At 48.3% G+C, this 20,756-nt stretch overlaps 1 protein-coding gene across 1 annotated transcript in view; it reads left to right on the forward strand.

Moving 5' to 3' along the window:
- The window catches only part of LOC117395507 (small conductance calcium-activated potassium channel protein 2-like), a 27,708-nt gene continuing 6,952 nt past the window's right edge, over positions 1-20,756 (forward strand). Inside the window, exons 1-6 of the mRNA XM_059007462.1 lie at positions 1-2,306; positions 8,355-8,450; positions 14,554-14,783; positions 15,818-16,006; positions 16,754-16,895; positions 20,502-20,612. Of these exons, the coding sequence (XP_058863445.1) occupies positions 1,134-2,306; positions 8,355-8,450; positions 14,554-14,783; positions 15,818-16,006; positions 16,754-16,895; positions 20,502-20,612 (1,941 nt within the window). The 5' untranslated portion in view covers positions 1-1,133. The remainder of the gene's footprint in view (positions 2,307-8,354; positions 8,451-14,553; positions 14,784-15,817; positions 16,007-16,753; positions 16,896-20,501; positions 20,613-20,756) is intronic.

Raw genomic sequence — 20,756 nt, forward strand, 5'->3', positions numbered from 1 at the left:
AGAGAGAGAGAGAGAGAGCGAGAGAATGAGAGAGCGAGAATGAGAATGAGAGAGAGAGAGAGCGAGAATGAGAGAGAGAGAGAGAGAGAGAATGAGAGAGAGAGCGAGAATGAGAGAGAGAGAGAGAGAGCGAGAATGAGAGAGAGATAGAGCGAGAATGAGAGAGAGAGAGAGAGAGAGAGAGAATGAGAGAGCGAGAATGAGAATGAGAGAGAGAGAGAGCGAGAATGAGAGAGAGAGAGAGAATGAGAGAGAGAGCGAGAATGAGAGAGAGAGAGAGAGAATGAGAATGAGAGAGAGAGAGCGAGAATGAGAGAGAGAGAGAGAGCGAGAATGAGAGAGAGAGAGAGAGAGAGAGAGGGAGAGGGAGAGAGAGAGAGAGAGAGAGAGAGAGAGGGAGAGAGAGAGAGAGAGCACAGAAGCAACAGTCTATCAGCAGAAGCGAGGAGAGGAAGCAACGAAACAATATCTCTGCTGGATTTCAAATCGCATTAATCAATAAAATAAATAAACAGAATTATTTACCGTGATGCAAACGACACGCAGAGACTACGAGACCGCGCCTTTTTAGTTGTTGCTGTTGTTCTGGAAATTAAGCGGCTGAGGTGACTAATTAAAAAAAAAACAGAGAGAAAGAAAGAAGCGAAAGAAAAAGAAAAAAGCAACGGATGTGTATTAAAACGTTGAAAGCAAGAGCGGCCATAAAAGATCATTCAAAAATAAACAGACAGAGACCGAAGGAGCGAGAAGAGAGACGGATTTATCTGAGCTACAACAACGCGCGAGGATACACACACACAAAGCTAAGGCTGGATATTTTGTATCTGTACATATGTATGTATGTATATCTGTGTGCATGTAGATGTGTGTGTGCGCGCAAAGGAGAGAGAGCCTTAAAGACAATACAGCACGTACCTGAACTTAACTTATAAGCGAACTCACTACAGACCTTGGAGTTCATAGGTGTGGTCAAGCAACCGCTCCGGATGTATCCTTTACCGGAGAGGGCTTTTACTATCTTCAATCAAGCACCGAGACTGACGGAAACTAAATAGGAGGACCCCCCCTTATCCACCCCTACCCCCCTCCCCTCCCCCCTTCACCCACCCCTCTCCTCCGATATCCCCAAAAAAATGGACAGCGCGGAGCAGCTGGGGCAAGAGGCACCGAAGCAGCCGTCTTTCACCACCCTCCTCCCCCCTTCTCCGTCCCCTCATCACCACCAACAGATGCCGCCAGGGGAGAAGAGCCTGCAAGCGCCGTCAGTGCTCCAGCAACAGCACCCGTTGGCCCCCCCCGTCGGCCCGCTGGGCAACCATCAGCCCCAGACTCCCGCCTCCGCCCCAGCCGTTTCGTCCCCTCCCGGCTGCAGCTGCGGACTCGGGGGGCTGAGCTTCGGGGGTCTCGGTAGGGGGCTAGGGGCAGGGGGCCTCCACCAGCTTCTCAGCAACTCCACATCTGCCTCTTCCAGCAACGCGTCTCCAGCCCTGCCTCGGTCATTCGGGGTCCCGCACCCGCTCCAGCTCCCTCTGCTCAACTCCCCGTGCTTCGGTTCTCAAAACGCGCTCCACCCTTTGTCCAGCCGGCCCGGGAGCCAGCAAAACCTGAGCGACTTCCAGCTGCACCACCCTCCTCATCATCACTCGACCGGCCTGTCCCCGACCTCTGGGGCTGGAGAGAGGCTGTGCGGGGGAGGAGGGGTAGGGGGTGGGATTGGAGGGGTATGCAGCGGTGGCGGATGCACTACGGGCAAACACAGGCAAGCCAGCCCCCAGGTCCAGCGGCGGGACAGTAACCCCTTCACGGAGATAGCCATGAGTTCTTGCAAGTATAGCGGAGGGGTGATGAAGCCTCTCAGCCGACTCAGTGCCTCCCGGAGAAACCTCATCGAATCCGAGCCCGAATCTCAGCCCATGCAGGCGCTGGGCTCTGGGGTGCGGGCTGGAGGGAGCAGCAGCACCCCCGAGATCGTCATCTCGTCCAAAGAGGAGCTCCGTCCGATCCTCAACGCCAGTCAAAGCCACAATAGTCAGAATCACACCGGCGGGCCCGGGAGCGGCGCTGGCAGCGGCTCGAATTCCACCGGTACCGTCACCCAGGGCACCGCCGCCTCCAACAACCGGGGCGGCAGCAGCTACTCCAAAGCCAACAAGAGAAAAAACCAAAACGTGGGCTACAAGCTGGGCCGCCGGCGAACCTTGTTCGAGAAACGGAAACGGCTCAGCGACTACGCGCTGATTTTTGGGATGTTTGGCATCGTCGTCATGGTGATCGAGACCGAACTGTCGTGGGGCGTTTATACCAAGGTAAGTGACGTCACCCCCAATCTCCAATCTCGTTTTGAATCATGGAAAAAGTTTATTTTTATTTAGCTATATAAAAGCCTGTTGCTTAAATTGTAACAATTGCGTCGAATTTAAATCAAGGGAAGTAATGTTAGAACTTTATGCGTTAGTAAGACCTCATCTAGAATATTGTGTTCAGTTCTGGTCACCTCGTTACAAAAAGGATATTGCTGCTCTAGAAAGAGTGCAAAGAAGAGCGACCAGAATTATCCCGGGTTTAAAAGGCATGTTGTATGCAGACAGGCTAAAAGAATTGAATCTATTCAGTCTTGAACAAAGAAGACTACGCAGCGATCTGATTCAAGCATTCAAAATCCTAAAAGGTATAGACAATGTCGACCCAGGGGACTTTTTCGACCTGAAAAAAGAAACAAGGACCAGGGGTCACAAATGGAGATTAGATAAAGGGGCATTCAGAACAGAAAATAGGAGGCACTTTTTTTACACACAGAATCGTGAGGGTCTGGAACCAACTCCCCAGTAATGTTGTTGAAGCTGACACCCTGGGATCCTTCAAGAAGCTGCTTGATGAGATTCTGGGATCAATAAGCTACTAACAACCAAACGAGCAAGATGGGCTGAATGGGGGTCTCCTCTCGTTTGGAAACTTTCTTATGTTCTTAAAAGTTCTTAAAACCTGATTACCAAGCTCCTCTTAGAAAATAATAATAATAATAATAATAATAATAATAATAATAATAATAATAATAATAATAATAATAATAATACACTTTATAACCTATAGGTATTCTGAATTTGCACCCCCTGTTCACAGTTTCGCGCCCCACACTCCTCTCCGTACAGCAGCAATAGAGAAACCAATGAATTTCCTGCATGAATTGCAACCATTCTGACGCCGCATTGAAAATGCAGTCGAGATTACCCGATAACAACCCGTGAACTCGTGGGTGGAGGACAGGGACGGAAAAGTAGGCTACCTCCGGCTAGGTTTGTTTTTCTAAATGTTTTTAAAAGTATTTATCCGGTGCGTCATTGAAACACACACACACACACACGCACACGCACACGCACACGCACACACAGTGTAACGTGTTTAATTTGTCGGCGGTGCGTGTTTTCGCCTGTCGCTCCTCACTCAGACTCTGTGATAAGACCAGGCAGGATACAGTGTTCGTGTTGCTAGGCTACCGGTGTCGGTTTTTAAAAGATGAATCGAGATTACATTTATAGATATGCATTAGACTACTCACAATAGCTGCGAGTCTGTGTAAACAACCACATTCTTCATCATCATCATCATCATCATCATAATCATAATAATAATAATAATAATAATAATAATGATAATAATAATAATAATAATAATAATAATAATAATAATAATAATAATCTATTCAAATCCTCAATACATACTACATGCACGGTGCTATATGTAAAATATTGAACACGTTTTCTTCAATTGTCTTATATTAAGGATAGGGTGCCAATTCACATTCATACAATTAATCATAAGACCCTACACAACGGCTTTCTGTATAAACTAGTCTGAAAATGACGACACCATGCTTTCTCAAATTACCCCTCACCAATGCAATATCGATTCCAATCCCCGCAAGACACCAAAACACACCGCGATATTTATAACGAGAAATCGATCACGCCCGAGCCGCTGCATATTCCGGTGATCAAATCTCAGTGTCAGGATTCGTCTCTATACTTACCGGGTCCCGGTTAGTCGTTATGTAGCCTGTATATAAATGTGTCTCTTATGCGCTTTGCCTCAGAGCATGTGTCTGCGTCTGCGTGTGTGTGCGTGTGTGTGTGTGTGTGTGTGTGTCACTATGTCAGTGCGTGTGTGTGTGTCACTATTTCTACGTGTGTCAATGTGTGTGTGTGTGTCACTATTTCTGTTTGTGTCAGTGTGTGTGTTTGTGTGTCCCAGTGTGTGTGTGTCACTGTGTCAGTGTGTGTGTGTGTGTGTGTGTGTGTGTCACTATTTCTGTGTGTGTCAGTGTGTGTGTGTCACTGTGTCAGTGTGTGTGTGTGTGTGTGTCACTATTTCTATGTGTGTCAGTGTGTGTGTGTGTCTCAGTGTGTGTGTGTCACTATTTCTATGTGTGTCAGTGTGTGTGTGTGTCTCAGTGTGTGTGTGTCACTATTTCTATGTGTGTCAGTGTGTGTGTGTCACTGTGTCAGTGTGTGTGTGTGTGTGTGTGTGTGTGTGTGCGTGTGTGTTTGTGTGTGTGTGTGTGTGTGTGTGTGTGTGTGCGTGTTTGAAAACTGATTTAAGTTTTATTCATGAAGAAAAATCAAAGCGCTGATGTTGTGGTTTTGCGTGTGTGTTGTTGAATTGAGGCGCGCAGGCGCGTTTCTGGTTTAGAGGTGAGAGGTGGGTTATCTATCCTATATATAGAAACAGGAACATGTGAATGTGGTTACCATGGCATCGAAAGTCTTACCCCCCCCCCCCCCCCCCCCCCGCCCGCCGCTGTTTGTTCCAGTCGCTGTGCGGCCCCGGACCGGGGGCGGGGGTGTTTGTGGCTTTTGGGGTCGGGACTGTCGGAAGCACAGCTGCCGATGCTGTGTAGCGGTGCGCTAAATCAGGATAAACACGCAGCTGTCATGCGCCAGGATTAAACAAAAAACAAAAAACAAAAAAACAAAAAAAAAAGAAATGTCACGCGAATTCGAAACGGATTTCCTGGTCGCGTCAATAACGAGAGCTGTTACCTCCTGTGAAAAATTCTACTGTGCGTTTGAAAGAAATATTAAATATTCATATTCATCTCTGCGTATGAGGAAATTCATACATTTCACATGAGGAGTTCAATTCACACTAGCCCTGCTGCTGCTGGGCATTCAGGAAGGGTATAGCGAGCACACTGGGGTCCCATTCTACCAGCCTCACCCCATTGTAGTGCTATTGAAGATCATTCAGGAAGGGTATAGTGAGCACACTGGGGTCCCATTCTACCAGCCTCACCCCATTGTAGTGCTATTGAAGAACATTCAGGAAGGGTATAGTGAGCACACTGGGGTCCCATTCTACCAGCCTCACCCCATTGTAGTGCTATTGAAGATCATTCAGGAAGGGTATAGTGAGCACACTGGGGTCCCATTCTACCAGCCTCACCCCATTGTAGTGCTATTGAAGATCATTCAGGAAGGGTATAGTGAGCACACTGGGGTCCCATTCTACCAGCCTCACCCCATTGTAGTGCTATTGAAGATCATTCAGGAAGGGTATAGTGAGCACACTGGGGTCCCATTCTACCAGCCTCACCCCATTGCAGTGCTATTGAAGATCATTCAGGAAGGGTATAGCGAGCACACTGGGGTCCCATTCTACCAGCCTCACCCCATTGTAGTGCTATTGAAGATCATTCAGGAAGGGTATAGCGAGCACACTGGGGTCCCATTCTACCAGCCTCACCCCATTGTAGTGCTATTGAAGATCATTCAGGAAGGGTATAGTGAGCACACTGGGGTCCCATTCTACCAGCCTCACCCCATTGTAGTGCTATTGAAGATCATTCAGGAAGGGTATAGTGAGCACACTGGGGTCCCATTCTACCAGCCTCACCCCATTGCAGTGCTATTGAAGATCATTCAGGAAGGGTATAGTGAGCACACTGGGGTCCCATTCTACCAGCCTCGCCCCATTGCAGTGCTATTGAAGATCATTCAGGAAGGGTATAGTGAGCACACTGGGGTCCCATTCTACCAGCCTCGCCCCATTGCAGCTGCCCTATACTTGTGCTGCCATTGCACCTCAGTATAACACATTGCATTGCCATTGCCACTGAAGATCATTTGCAAAGGCATAGTTCGCATAGCAATGGCAGCCTCACCCCCATTGCAGCTGCCCTGTACTTGCGCTGCCATTCACCTTGGACAGCACAGGCCCGTTGACACGGCATTGCGAGGCTCACACGGGCAGCTGGCTGGGTTTAACATTGTCTCCCCCGTGCTGAGGATTAAAATAGCATTATAGATTGTCATTGTAGATTATTATAGGCTGCCTGCGGACCATGGGTTTCAACCCCTGTGCCGCGTTGAGATTTTACTGAGCTGCGTTTGCATCAGAAATTAAAACCCTACAGCTCTGGCCATAAGATTTGATTCACCTAGAATTTAAGGAGTGAGACATAATTAATAAAGCAGGCATTTCCACTGGGTATACACAAAGTGAGAAACTGAATCACTAATGTGGGTTTGTTTACCTGTTTAAACGTCTTTCTCACAGTAGCTACACGGGGGTTAATACACTGCGCAGGCGCGCACGCTCCCGCTGTTCAAAATCACGGCCGACAAACATGCATTGATGGGTTTCAGTAAACTACTGGCAAGGGAAAGCAAACTATTAGTTGTTAAGTCAAAAAAAAAAAAAGTATATTTGATTAAAATTTCAAAGTTTTTTTTTTTTTTTTTGCTTCGGATACACACGCACACGCACGCACACACGCACACGCACACGCACACGCACACACACAGGGAGTCAGTCACCAAGCCTCCTGTTAATTCTAGCAGTGTGAAAGGATGTTCCTCCTCTGTGCAGGACACTCTCAGGCAGGAGGTGTGAGAGTGTGGGAAGAGAAATTCGCTGAGAAGCTCGAGGATTCAAGGAAGGAAATTAATTTGCAAACCGAACCAATGCAGCACCTTTTTAATTATCCTTTCCGTTAGTGTTTCCATTCTTAGCATCGGTATAATCTGCAATGTCACTGTGAGCCATGCGATGAACCAGCTAGAGTGCAGACCTCTCTGTGCTTTACAAGGCTTCCCTATGCTTTACCAGACCTCTCTGTGCTTTACAATGCTTCCCTATGCTTTACCAGACCTCTCTGTGCTTTACAATGCTTCCCTATGCTTTACCAGACCTCTCTGTGCTTTATAATTCTTCCCTATGCTTTACCAGACCTCTCTGTGCTTTACAATGCTTCCCTATGCTTTACCAGACCTCTCTGTGCTTTGCAATTCTTGCCTATGCTTTATGCTTGAGCACACTGTGCTGTGCTTTTACTGTGGGGACACACTCATGAGGTCAGTTCTCTGTGTGTGTGTGATTGTCCAGCAGCACTGTGTGTGCTGGACGCTGAGTGAACTGACCTGGTTTTGAGTTTGTTTTTTTTGAGGTTGTTTCAAAGGCAGCACCAGACCCAGCTTACACAGTGATTAACGAACGGGCTTAATAGAGGCAGAGCATATCTTTATTATTAATATCTGTGGAATGAATTCCCCTTGCAGCAGCAGCAGCTAATCCCTCCCCCCCCCTCCCCCCCCCCCCTTCCAGGATTTCTATTACCTAACAGCTTCCTGGCTGGTAAGACTAGACTAGAAAAAGATGCTCTTAGTCTGCAGGGATTTAACTTGTATTGTTGTTTAATATTGCATTGTTCCCTTATAAAAGTGACCCCCCAGTAAAAAAAAGCACAGACAGACAGGCAGGCAGAAAGACAGACAGACAGGCAGACAGGCAGACAGACAAGACAGGCAGGCAGGCAGACAGACAGACAGACAGAAAGATAGGCAGGCAGACAGACAGACAGACAGACAGGCACACAGACAGACAGACAGACAGACAGACAGACAGACACACAGACAGACAGGCAGGCAGGCAGACAGACAGACAGACAGACAGACAGACAGACAGACAGACGGACGGAGAGCCAGACAGACAGACAGACAGATAGACAGGCAGGCAGGCAGACAGGCAGACAGACAGGCAGGCAGACAGATAGACAGACAGACAGGCAGACAGGCAGACAGACAAGACAGGCAGGCAGACAGACAGACAGACAGAAAGATAGGCAGGCAGACAGACAGAAAGACAGACAGACGGACAGTCTGGCTCTCCGTCCATCTGTCCGTCCGTCTGTCTGTCACACTTCACAAGTTTTTCTGTATATCTAATGAACCTCTTCTCCATGTCATGAAACTTGCCTCCAACATTTTTGAGCTCTGGTTTTGAATTTGCTGCTGTGGCGACGGGGTCGGGCTTGCTGCGGGCTGTGTTGACGGTCCGGTTTGTTTTGCTCGTCTCCACAGGGCTCCATGTATTCCTTGGCTCTGAAGTGTCTGATCAGCCTGTCGACGGTGATCCTGCTGGGGCTCATCGTGGCTTACCATGCAAGGGAGGTGCAGGTGAGTTGTGGAATCCAGATCTTACTGCAGCAGGGTAGCGGTCAAGGCTGGTCAGCGGGCAGGCAAAGCAAACCCAGAGTCAGCCGCTGCAGTTTGAAAGAGCAGAGAGACGCGCTCATTAAACACACAGCAAAGAAATCAAGGCCAAAAGAAACCATTCAAACAAAAACAGAGATTACTGCTCAGACTGGGAGCTGGCCTTCAGTAACACAGTATCACTCTCACTCTCTCACTCTCTCACTCTCTCACTCTCTCACACACACACCCATATCCAGGTGTTATTCCTGTAAGATTCAGCGTTTTTTTTTTTTTTTTTTTTTTTTTTAATAATGAACTGCCAGCGCCAACATCGACAATCTAATAACATGACAGTTTCATAAGAGATTTACCTGCGATACACCAGATGTCTGGCCGGTAAATCGATGGCATTATTATCCCTTTGCTGCTGCACGACTGAATCCACTCAAAGCCTTGTTTCAGACGTTCTGGATCTAATAAAACCACTCAGGCTTACACCTTTGGCTCGGCAAAGCAATTTAGTGCAGAAAAAACCTTAGAGGAGCAAGATTACAGAACAACGCTTAGGAAAAGTTTCATCGCAGTAAAAGCACAGAGAGGCATGGTAAAGCATAGGGAAGCATTGTAAAGCACAGAGAGGTCTGGTAAAGCATAGGGAAGCATTGTAAAGCACAGAGAGGTCTGGTAAAGCATAGGGAAGCATTGTAAAGCACAGAGAGGTCTGGTAAAGCATAGGGAAGCATTGTAAAGCACAGAGAGGTCTGGTAAAGCATAGGGAAGCATTGTAAAGCACAGAGAGGTGTGGTAAAGCATAGGGAAGCATTGTAAAGCACAGAGAGGTCTGGTAAAGCATAGGGAAGCATTGTAAAGCACAGAGAGGTCTGGTAAAGCATAGGGAAGCATTGTAAAGCACAGAGAGGTCTGGTAAAGCATAGGGAAGCATTGTAAAGCACAGAGAGGTATGGCAAAGCACAGGGAAGCATTGTAAAGCACAGAGAGGTCTGGTAAAGCATAGGGAAGCATTGTAAAGCACAGAGAGGCATGGCATGGTAGATACTGTGCAGATTCCTCGCAGTAAGTGTTCCTAAGGGAGGTAGTTATAAACACTTGTGGCTTGACATCCTTGTCTCTTGTTATTGGATCATTTGTTTTCACTGATATTAGTTAATCAATTCAATTATAGTACAGTTCAGTACTCCCTCCCATTGTCATGTGATTTGATTTAATACCAAGTGCAGAAGCAATTACCCAGTCGTGTGGTACAGCCTGATTGCGATATTAACTGCTATTATTATCTGCCTTCTCTCGCTCCCCTCTCCTCTCCCTCTCACTCCCCTCCTCTCCTCTCCCCCTCTCCTCTCCCTCTCTCACTCCTCTCCCCCTCTCCTCTCCGTCTCACTCCCCTCCTCTCCCCCTCTCCTCTCCCTCTCTCACTCCCCTCCTCTCCCCCTCTCCTCTCCCTCTGTCGCTCTCCCCCTCTGTTTGGGGTGTCCCTAATAAAGTGGCCACACCTTCCTCAACACGGCTCTGTCCCTAATAAAGTGGCCAGACCATCCTCAACATGATTCTGTCCCTAATAAAGTGGCCACGCCTTCCTCAGCACGGCTCTGTCCCTAATAAAGTGGCCAGACCATCCTCAACATGACTCTGTCCCTAATAAAGTGGCCACGCCTTCCTCAGCATGGCTCTGTCCCTAATAAAGTGGCCAGACCATCCTCAACATGATTCTGTCCCTAATAAAGTGGCCACACCTTCCTCAACACGGCTCTGTCCCTAATAAAGTGGCCAGACCATCCTCAACATGATTCTGTCCCTAATAAAGTGGCCACGCCTTCCTCAACACGGCTCTGTCCCTAATAAAGTGGCCAGACCATCCTCAACATGATTCTGTCCCTAATAAAGTGGCCACGCCTTCCTCAGCACGGCTCTGTTCCTAATAAAGTGGCCAGACCATCCTCAACATGACTCTGTCCCTAATAAAGTGGCCACACCTTACTCAGCACGGCTCTGTCCCTAATAAAGTGGCCAGACCATCCTCAACATGATTCTGTCCCTAATAAAGTGGCCACGCCTTCCTCAGCACGGCTCTGTTCCTAATAAAGTGGCCAGACCATCCTCAACATGACTCTGTCCCTAATAAAGTGGCCACACCTTACTCAGCACGGCTCTGTCCCTAATAAAGTGGCCAGACCATCCTCAACATGACTCTGTCCCTAATAAAGTGGCCACACCTTACTCAGCACGGCTCTGTTCCTAATAAAGTGGCCGCGGTTCAGTTTCCAATTCTGAGTACTGTGTGGCTGCTTGAACACAGAGGGATATCATTAAAAAAATAAATAAATAAATAAAAGAAAAATCCTGACCCTTCGTTATCTCGGAGCGGATTCCCTCGCTCCGCTCTGCGTTCAATTTGCACGCCTCATAATTTGTCAGCCACTTAAAAAAATTTAAAAAGCACTGGTGAAGAACCGCACCCGCCCGCTGTCTGCCTGAGCCCCGCTGCTAATGGACCTGCATGGGGCCAAGCCCCGCTGCTAATGGACCTGCATGGGGCCAAGCCCCGCTGCTAATGGACCTGCATGGGGCTGAGCCCCGCTGCTAATGGACCTGCATGGGGCCAAGCCCCGCTGCTAATGGACCTGCATGGGGCCAAGCCCCGCTGCTAATGGACCTGCATGGGGCTGAGCCCCGCTGCTAATGGACCTGCATGGGGCTGAGCCCCGCTGCTAATGGACCTGCACGGGGCTGAGCCCCGCTGCTCATGGACCTGCATGGTGCTGAGCCCCACTGCTAATGGACCTGCATGGGGCCGAGCCCCGCTGCTCATGGACCTGCATGGTGCTGAGCCCCACTGCTAATGGACCTGCATGGGGCTGAGCCCCGCTGCTCATGGACCTGCATGGTGCTGAGCCCCGCTGCTAATGGACCTGCATGGGGCTGAGCCCCGCTGCTAATGGACCTGCACGGGGCTGAGCCCTGCTGCTAATGGACCTGCATGGGGCCGAGCCCCGCTGCTAATGGACCTGCATGGGGCCGAGCCCCACTGCTAATGGACCTGCATGGGGCCGAGCCCCACTGCTAATGGACCTGCATGGGGCCGAGCCCCGCTGCTAATGGACCTGCATGGGGCCGAGCCCCGCTGCTAATGGACCTGCATGGGGCTGAGCCCCGCTGCTAATGGACCTGCATGGGGCGGAGCCCCGCTGCTAATGGACCTGCATGGGGCCGAGCCCCGCTGCTAATGGACCTGCATGGGGCTGAGCCCCGCTGCTAATGGACCTGCATGGGGCTGAGCCCCGCTGCTAATGGACCTGCATGGGGCTGAGCCCCGCTGCTAATGGACCTGCATGGGGCTGAGCCCCGCTGCTAATGGACCTGCACGGGGCTGAGCCCCGCTGCTAATGGACCTGCACGGGGCTGAGCCCCGCTGCTAATGGACCTGCATGGGGCCGAGCCCCGCTGCTAATGGACCTGCACGGGGCCGAGCCCCGCTGCTAATGGACCTGCATGGGGCCGAGCCCCGCTGCTAATGGACCTGCATGGGGCCGAGCCCCGCTGCTAATGGACCTGCATGGGGCTGAGCCCCGCTGCTAATGGACCTGCATGGGGCTGAGCCCCGCTGCTAATGGACCTGCACGGGGCTGAGCCCCGCTGCTAATGGACCTGCATGGGGCTGAGCCCCGCTGCTAATGGACCTGCATGGGGCTGAGCCCCGCTGCTAATGGACCTGCATGGGACTGAGCCCCGTTGCTAATGGACCTGCATGGGGCTGAGCCCTGCTGCTAATGGGGCTGAGCCCCGCTGCTAATGGACCTGCATGGGACTTCTGTGAATCAACTAAACGGTTTTATAAACTGGCCCAGGCTTCATTTTTTTTTGATGAACAAGCGGAACGAGATCGCGCCGCGTTAATAAGCGACTCGTCTTTATTAAAAAGCTCGAATGAAAAATGGACGCCGGACGCGCTTCATCAGAATCGTTCTGCGAGACTGCGTTTACATGAATAAAGAGGAGTCGCTTCTGCTTTTGAAATGAAAGTGTCAGACTTATTAAAAAACAATTTAGTTGTTTCACAGAATAAAACAAACGTGAATGAAATCAATGTTAGTGTTCCCGCGTTTCTCAGCGTGTGATTGAGAGAGGGGATGTGTTAACAGGATCGATTGGATTCTTAAAGGCGAGGGTGAAACGCAGCCCTAATTATAATCCAGCCCTATTCTCAAATATGTAACTTTACACATTCACACGGGTGTAACTCCAACCCCACAGCCCACACCCGACCTGCACTGAGAATTATTACATCATAATAGGAATCACAGGATAACAAATGCTATGACGTTTTTTTAAAAGCAACTCTTTCACCCACTCTCACCCACTCTCACTCCCTCTCTCTCTCTTTCTCTTACACCCTCTCTACTGCCTCCCACTTTCCCATTCTCTCTATCCCACTCTCACACTCTCTCCATTCTCTCACTCCCACACCCTGTCACTCTCTCACACCTCTCTCACTCTTTCTCAAGCTCCCTCACACCCTCTCTCTCACTTTCTCTCACTGACTCACAGTGGGTTTCCTGCCCGACGTCACGGCTGAGTCTGTATCGCCTAGGCGACCGTTTCACGGGCGGGTGGGGCTCATTAGTTTGCCTGGAGCGTTCTGACTGACTGATTACAGAGCCTCTGGAGAAAAGTTTCAGAATCGAGATTTTAACAAGAGAGGGGACAGGAGGGAGGGAGAGAGAGAGAGAGGATTTTGAAGACAGAAGAGGAGGGTAGCGAAGAGGGGAAGTGAAGAGAAGGGGGGGGGGAGAGGAGAGAGGGATAAAGAGAACGAAAGCCTCTGTCTGCATATACATACACACACACACAGCCATGGCCATAAATTATGCATCCCCTAGAATTTTAGCATTGCGGCAATATATTTTAAAAAATAATAATTTAGATTATCATTTAACATCATGCAATCAAATAAACTACAAAATGAGATCGCAAAAAGTCTACCAGCAGGAAGCCATAATAGCATAACAGCATAGATTTCGAAAGGTCACATTTTTCAATTTGTCAGTTTTTCGTTAAGTATGTATGGGGAAAACTATACAAAAAGGCGGTGTGCAATTCAATATGTTAACAAGGGAACATTATTCAGCAGCTTTCACTGGACTCTATGAAGCTGAGGGAGTTCATTCTATATAGAGGGTGTGGAATTCAATATGTTAACAAGGGAACATTATTCAGCAGCTTTCACTGGACTCTATGAAGCTGAGGGAGTTCATTCTATATAGAGGGTGTGGAATTCAATATGTTAACAAGGGAACATTATTCAGCAGCTTTCATTGGACTCTATGAAGCTGAGGGAGTTCATTCTATATAGAGGGGGTGGAATTCAATATGTTAACAAGGGAACATTATTCAGCAGCTTTCATTGGACTCTATGAAGCTGAGGGAGTTCATTCTATATAGAGGGGGTGGAATTCAATATGTTAACAAGGGAACATTATTCAGCAGCTGTCATTGGACTCTATGAAGCTGAGGGAGTTCATTCTATATAGAGGGGGTGGAATTCAATATGTTAACAAGGGAACATTATTCAGCAGCTTTCATTGGACTCTATGAAGCTGAGGGAGTTCATTCTATATAGAGGGGGTGGAATTCAATATGTTAACAAGGGAACATTATTCAGCAGCTTTCATTGGACTCTGAAGCTGAGTGAGTTCATTCTATATAGAGGAGGTGGAATTCAATATGTTAACAAGGGAACATTATTCAGCTTTCATTGGACTCTATGAAGCTGAGGGAGTTCATTCTATAGAGGGGGTGCAATTCAATATGTTAACAAGGGAACATTATTCAGCAGCTTTCATTGGACTCTATGAAGCTGAGGGAGTTCATTCTATATAGAGGGTGTGCAATTCAATATGTTAACAAGGGAACATTATTCAGCAGCTTTCATTGGACTCTATGAAGCTGAGGGAGTTCATTCTAGGGTGGTGACGCATGCATGTGTTTGGTTGGTTCAATATTGCCAACCTGGCTCTTGAACTGGCATACCATCACACCCTGTCAAGCGTGCCCTGTTTTATGTGGGCAGCTCTTCTTGATCGACAACGGCGCTGATGACTGGCGCATCGCCATGACGTACCAGCGCATCTTCCTGATCTCCCTGGAGATGCTGGTGTGTGCTGTGCACCCCATCCCGGGGCAGTACCGCTTCCTGTGGAGGGCGCGGCTCGCCTTCTCCTACACCCCGTCCCATGCTGATGCTGACGTGGACATCTTCCTGGCCATCCCCATGTTCCTGCGGCTGTACCTCATCGCCAGGTATTAGTATCATTATTATCATTATTATTATTATTATTATTATTATTATTATTATTAGTAGTAGTAGTAGTAGTAGTAGAAGTAGTAGTGGTAGTATTATTATGTTTGGCAGAAGCTTTTATCCCCTCTCCTCCCCTCCTCTCTCTCTCCTTTTCTCTCCCCCTCCTCTCTCTCCCTCTCCCCCTCTCTCCTCCTCCTCCTCCTTCTCACTCCCCCCCCCTCTCTCTCTCCCCCTCTCCTTCTCTCTCCCCCTCCTCTCTCTGTCTCTCTCTCTCTCTCTCCCCCTCTCCTTCTCTCTCCCCCTCCTCTCTCTGTCTCTCTCTCCCTCTATCCTTCTCTCTCCCTCTCCTCTCTCGCTCTCTCTCTCTCTCTCAAATTCAAATTCATATTCAAATAAGCTTTATTAGCATGGCAGGGATGCTCCTGTGTTGCCAAAAGCATTTAGAAAACACTAATAGCACACATACAGTATATGAATAAATAAGACCCTGGTTCTAAGTACACAAGAACATGATCCCAATATAAACAAACCTTCTCTCCCTCTCCCCTCTCTCCTCTCCCTCTCTCCCCTCCTCCCCTATCCCCTCTCTCCCCTCCTCCCCTATCCCCTCTCCCCTCTCTCCTCTCTCCTCTCTCCTCTCCCTCTCTCCCCTCTCTCCTCTCCTTCTCTCCTCTCCCCTCTCCCCTCCCCTCTCCCTCTCTCCCCTCTCTCCTCTCCCCTCTCCCCTCCCATCTCCCTCTCTCCCCTCTCTCCTCTCCCCTCTCCCCTCTCCCCTCTCCCCTCTCCCCTCTCCCCTCTCCCTCTCTCCCCTCTCTCCTCTCCCTCTCTCCCCTCTCTCCTCTCCCCTCTCCCCTCTCCCTCTCCCCTCTCCCCTCTCCCTCTCTCCCCTCTCTCCTCTCCCTCTCTCCCCTCTCTCCCCTCCTCCCCTCTCCCCTCCTCCCCTCTCTCCTCTCCCCTCTCCCCTCTCCCCTCTCCCCTCTCACCTCTCCCCTCTCCCCTCTCCCTCTCCCTCTCCCTCTCCCTCTCTCCCCAGGGTCATGCTTCTCCACAGCAAGCTCTTCACAGACGCCTCTTCACGCAGCATCGGGGCGCTCAACAAGATCAACTTCAACACCAGATTCGTGATGAAGACCCTCATGACAATCTGTCCCGGGACAGTGCTCCTGGTCTTCAGCATCTCACTGTGGATCATTGCAGCCTGGACTGTGAGGGTGTGTGAGAGGTGAGAGGAGAGGGGAGAGGAGAGGACAGGAGGGGAGAGGAGAGGGAGAGAGGGACACAGACACACACTCACACACAAACTCACTCACACACTCACACGCTCACTCACACACTCCGGGGATCAACTTCAGAAGCTTCATGCAAAGCGTTTGTAATCTGTGAAGCAGTTGGCTTGGAAAGGAACATCAATGACACTGAGAGAGGGGCTGCCCTGTGACTCTGCTAATGAGCAGCCAAGCCGCTGTGTGGGAGAGACTCCCGGCCCGGCTCACACTGCAGGGCTTTACAAAGAGCGATCCGGGTTCAAGCATGCAGGCTTTACAAAGAGCGATCCGGGTTCAAGCATGCAGGCTTTACAAAGAGCGATCCGGGTTCAAGCATGCAGGGCTTTACAAAGAGCGATCCGGGTTCAAGCATGCAGGCTTTACAAAGAGCGATCCGGGTTCAAGCATGCAGGCTTTACAAAGAGCGATCCGGGTTCAAGCACACACTATTCATTCATTCAGGTTCAAACTATTATTATTGTAGTTAATATTACTACTAGTACCGATATTATTATTATTATTATTATTATTATTATTATTATTATTATTATCAGTAGTAGTAGTATTTTATAATATTAATTATTAATAAGATTAATATTATTATTTGTATTAGTAATATTGGTGTTATTAGAAACAGTTGTATGATTATTAAAATCATCATAGCAGTGGTATTTTTAATATTATTCTCTCTCTCTCTCGCTCAGGTACCATGACAACCAGGATGTGACAAGCAACTTCCTGGGAGCCATGTGGCTGATCTCCATCACCTTCCTGTCCATCGGATACGGAGACATGGTCCCGCACACCTACTGTGGCAAGGGGGTGTGCCTGCTCACGGGCATCATGGTGAGGGAGCGGTGAGGGGAGCAGGAAGCTTTGAGAAGGGGGCTGCTTCATTATCTACACTGTGCTTTGAGAAGGGGGCTGCTTCATTATCTTCACTGTGCTTTGAGAAGGGGGCTGCTTCATTCTCTTCACTGTGCTTTGAGAAGGGGGCTGCTTCATTATCTTCACTGTGCTTTGAGAAGGGGGCTGGTTCATTATCTTCACTGTGCTTTGAGAAGGGGGCTGCTTCATTCTCTTCACTGTGCTTTGCTACTAATAATAATAAATACAGAATTGAAGAATATTTAGAGGAGGCTGAATCATTGCTCCTCAAGGACACAGGTCTATTGTATTGAGACAGAGGCAGGCAGGTTTGATTCCAGGAGCAGTTGTCACACTCTGGTTTGTAAGTGCACTTGTAATTACCTTTGTAGGTAGGCTGCATAGCCTGGTTGCCTTGGCAACAGTGAAGGCCAAATGGACTTTTGGAATGTACCATTAGACCAACATAAGAGGGGGTGCTGGGGTTCAGGACAACACACTGACACGCACACACACACACACACACACACACACTGACACACAGAAACACACACATACTGACATGCACACACACATACACTGACACACACAAACACACACACACTGACATGCACACACACTGAAACACACACACACACTGACACGCACACACAATGACATGCACACACACTGAAACACGCACACACTGACACGCACACACGCTGAAACACGCACACACGCTGAAACACGCACACACTGACACACACACACACTCTGACATGCACACACACTGACATGCACACACACTGACATGCACACACACTGAAACACACACACACTGACATGCACACACACTGAAATACACACACACTGACACGCACACACTGACACGCACACATGCTGAAACACGCACACACTGACACACACACACACTCTGACATGCACACAGTGACACACACACACTGACACATTAACGTTTAGTAAAACTTAAAAAAAAAGTTTGCTATATTCTTCCAGCTGTTCCACGACTACAAATAAATCCTGCCAGCATTCTGAAATAAACAGCGCAATTACCCTCATCATCATCATCATCATCATCATCATCATCATCATTATTACTGTATTTTTAAACCTGTTTGTTTATTCACTGGGTTTGTGAAACACATCAAACTCGTTTTGATTATTTAGTAATTTCAGGAAATTGCTCTCTTTAAAACCATTTATTTCCGCAAAATAACTCAAATTTAGCAGAGCAGGAATCAGCTAATAATTCGGGGTGTGCCTCCTCTCCACGGTCCAGTTCACCTGCTTGTAATGAGCAAGGCGGTGTCGAGATTCAAAGGGCTGCATTAACCCTGTCACTGCTGAGCGACGCAGCGCCAGAGACTCTGAGAATCAATCTGAGACTCTCAATACAAGCTTCCCACAGTGTGATACAGCACAGCGACAGCATGGCAAAGCATAGGCAGGCATTGTAAAGCACAGAGAGGTGTGGTAAAGCATAGGGAAGCATTGTAAAGCACAGAGAGGTCTGGTAAAGCATAGGGAAGCATTGTAAAGCACAGAGCGGTCTGGTAAAGCATAGGGAAGCATTGTAAAGCACAGAGAGGTCTGGTAAAGCATAGGGAAGCATTGTAAAGCACAGAGAGGTCTGGTAAAGCATAGGGAAGCATTGTAAAGCACAGAGAGGTGTGGTAAAGCATAGGGAAGCATTGTAAAGCACAGAGAGGTGTGGTAAAGCATAGGGAAGCATTGTAAAGCACAGAGAGGTCTGGTAAAGCATAGGGAAGCATTGTAAAGCACAGAGAGGTCTGGCAAACCATAGGCAGGCATTGTAAAGCACAGAGAGCTCTGGTAAAGCATAGGGAAGCATTGTAAAGCACAGAGAGGTCTGGTAAAGCATAGGGAAGCATTGTAAAGCACAGAGAGGTCTGGTAAAGCATAGGGAAGCATTGTAAAGCACAGAGAGGTGTGGTAAAGCATAGGGAAGCATTGTAAAGCACAGAGAGGTCTGGTAAAGCATAGGGAAGCATTGTAAAGCACAGAGCGGTCTGGTAAAGCATAGGGAAGCATTGTAAAGCACAGAGAGGTCTGGTAAAGCATAGGGAAGCATTGTAAAGCACAGAGAGGTGTGGTAAAGCATAGGGAAGCATTGTAAAGCACAGAGAGGTGTGGTAAAGCATAGGGAAGCATTGTAAAGCACAGAGAGGTCTGGTAAAGCATAGGGAAGCATTGTAAAGCACAGAGAGGTCTGGCAAACCATAGGCAGGCATTGTAAAGCACAGAGAGCTCTGGTAAAGCATAGGGAAGCATTGTAAAGCACAGAGAGGTCTGGTAAAGCATAGGGAAGCATTGTAAAGCACAGAGAGGTCTGGTAAAGCATAGGGAAGCATTGTAAAGCACAGAGAGGTCTGGTAAAGCATAGGGAAGCATTGTAAAGCACAGAGAGGTCTGGTAAAGCATAGGGAAGCATTGTAAAGCACAGAGAGGTACAGTAAAGCATATTAAAAATTGGCAAACTCTGGTAAACACACCCTGGTATAAACTGCAAAAATACCGTGGTACTCTTTTATAAATGAACAGATGTTTTTAAAATTAAAATACACGTTGAACTTGAGTTTCTCTGAAAACTGCAAAGAAACAGGGAAGGTTAAATAAGTCCTATTTTTGGGTGGGGGTGGGGGTGGGGTGGAGCAGTTAATTCAAGACCCGATAAGAAAACTCATTTGAAAAAAAAACTAAACTCCCTTTATAACAACAAAAATAACCAGTATTGCAAAAAAAACAAAAGATTAATGTTGATTAAAGGAAAAAAAAAAGGGCCGAGAAAAACAAACACGCAGAAAAGAAAAGAGATTGCATTTTTCTTTTTTTTTTTTTTGATTCTGTAGCACAATCAGCGTTTTGGGGGTACGCGGGCTCCCTGGAGTTTAGAGAGCAATTCAGTTAGCGGGGTGATTAATCTCGGAACCCTGCTGTGCGGAGAGAGAGAGAGACAACTTTCTCTTTACATTGTGCTGTTACCCACCCACAACACGACAGAGAGAAACACAGTGAGAAAGCATGAAGTGAAAAACACAGCACAGTGTGATACAGCACAGAGAGGCATGGGAAAGCACAGAGAGGTCTGGTAAAGCATAGGGAAGCATTGTAAAGCACAGAGAGGACTGGTAAAGCATAGGGAAGCATTGTAAAGCACAGAGAGGTCTGGTAAAGCATAGGGAAGCATTGTAAAGCACAGAGAGGTCTGGTAAAGCATAGGGAAGCATTGTAAAGCACAGAGAGGTCTGGTAAAGCATAGGGAAGCATTGTAAAGCACAGAGAGGTCTGGTAAAGCATAGGGAAGCATTGCGAAGCACAGAGAGGTCTGGTAAAGCATAGGGAAGCATTGTAAAGCACAGAGAGGTCTGGTAAAGCATAGGGAAGCATTGTAAAGCACAGAGAGGTCTGGTAAAGTATATTACAGAACAGGGTAAACTAACCCTTATAAAAGTTTCCCACAGTAAAAGGTTTGCAAAGGGCAGAACAGCAGCAACAGCGGCTGCTGTGTCAGTTAAGGGCTGTTTTTTAAATTCCCCCCCCCCCTCCCCTCTCTCTCTCTCTCAGGGGGCAGGGTGCACAGCGCTGGTGGTGGCCGTGGTTGCTAGGAAACTGGAGCTCACGAAGGCAGAGAAACACGTGCACAACTTTATGATGGACACGCAGCTCACCAAACGGGTAAGCAGAGCCAGCCAGCCAATTTCAAACCGTGCCGAAACCAGGCCAGCCAGTCTCCATCAGAGTCAGACCGCTTTGAACTGGGACTCCCTCCCGTCAGCCGCTGCTTGAAACTTCTCTCTCTCCCATCTAACAGGGGTCCCT

This window comes from Acipenser ruthenus, chromosome 35 (assembly GCF_902713425.1).
Source record: "Acipenser ruthenus chromosome 35, fAciRut3.2 maternal haplotype, whole genome shotgun sequence".
NCBI lineage: Eukaryota > Metazoa > Chordata > Actinopteri > Acipenseriformes > Acipenseridae > Acipenser > Acipenser ruthenus.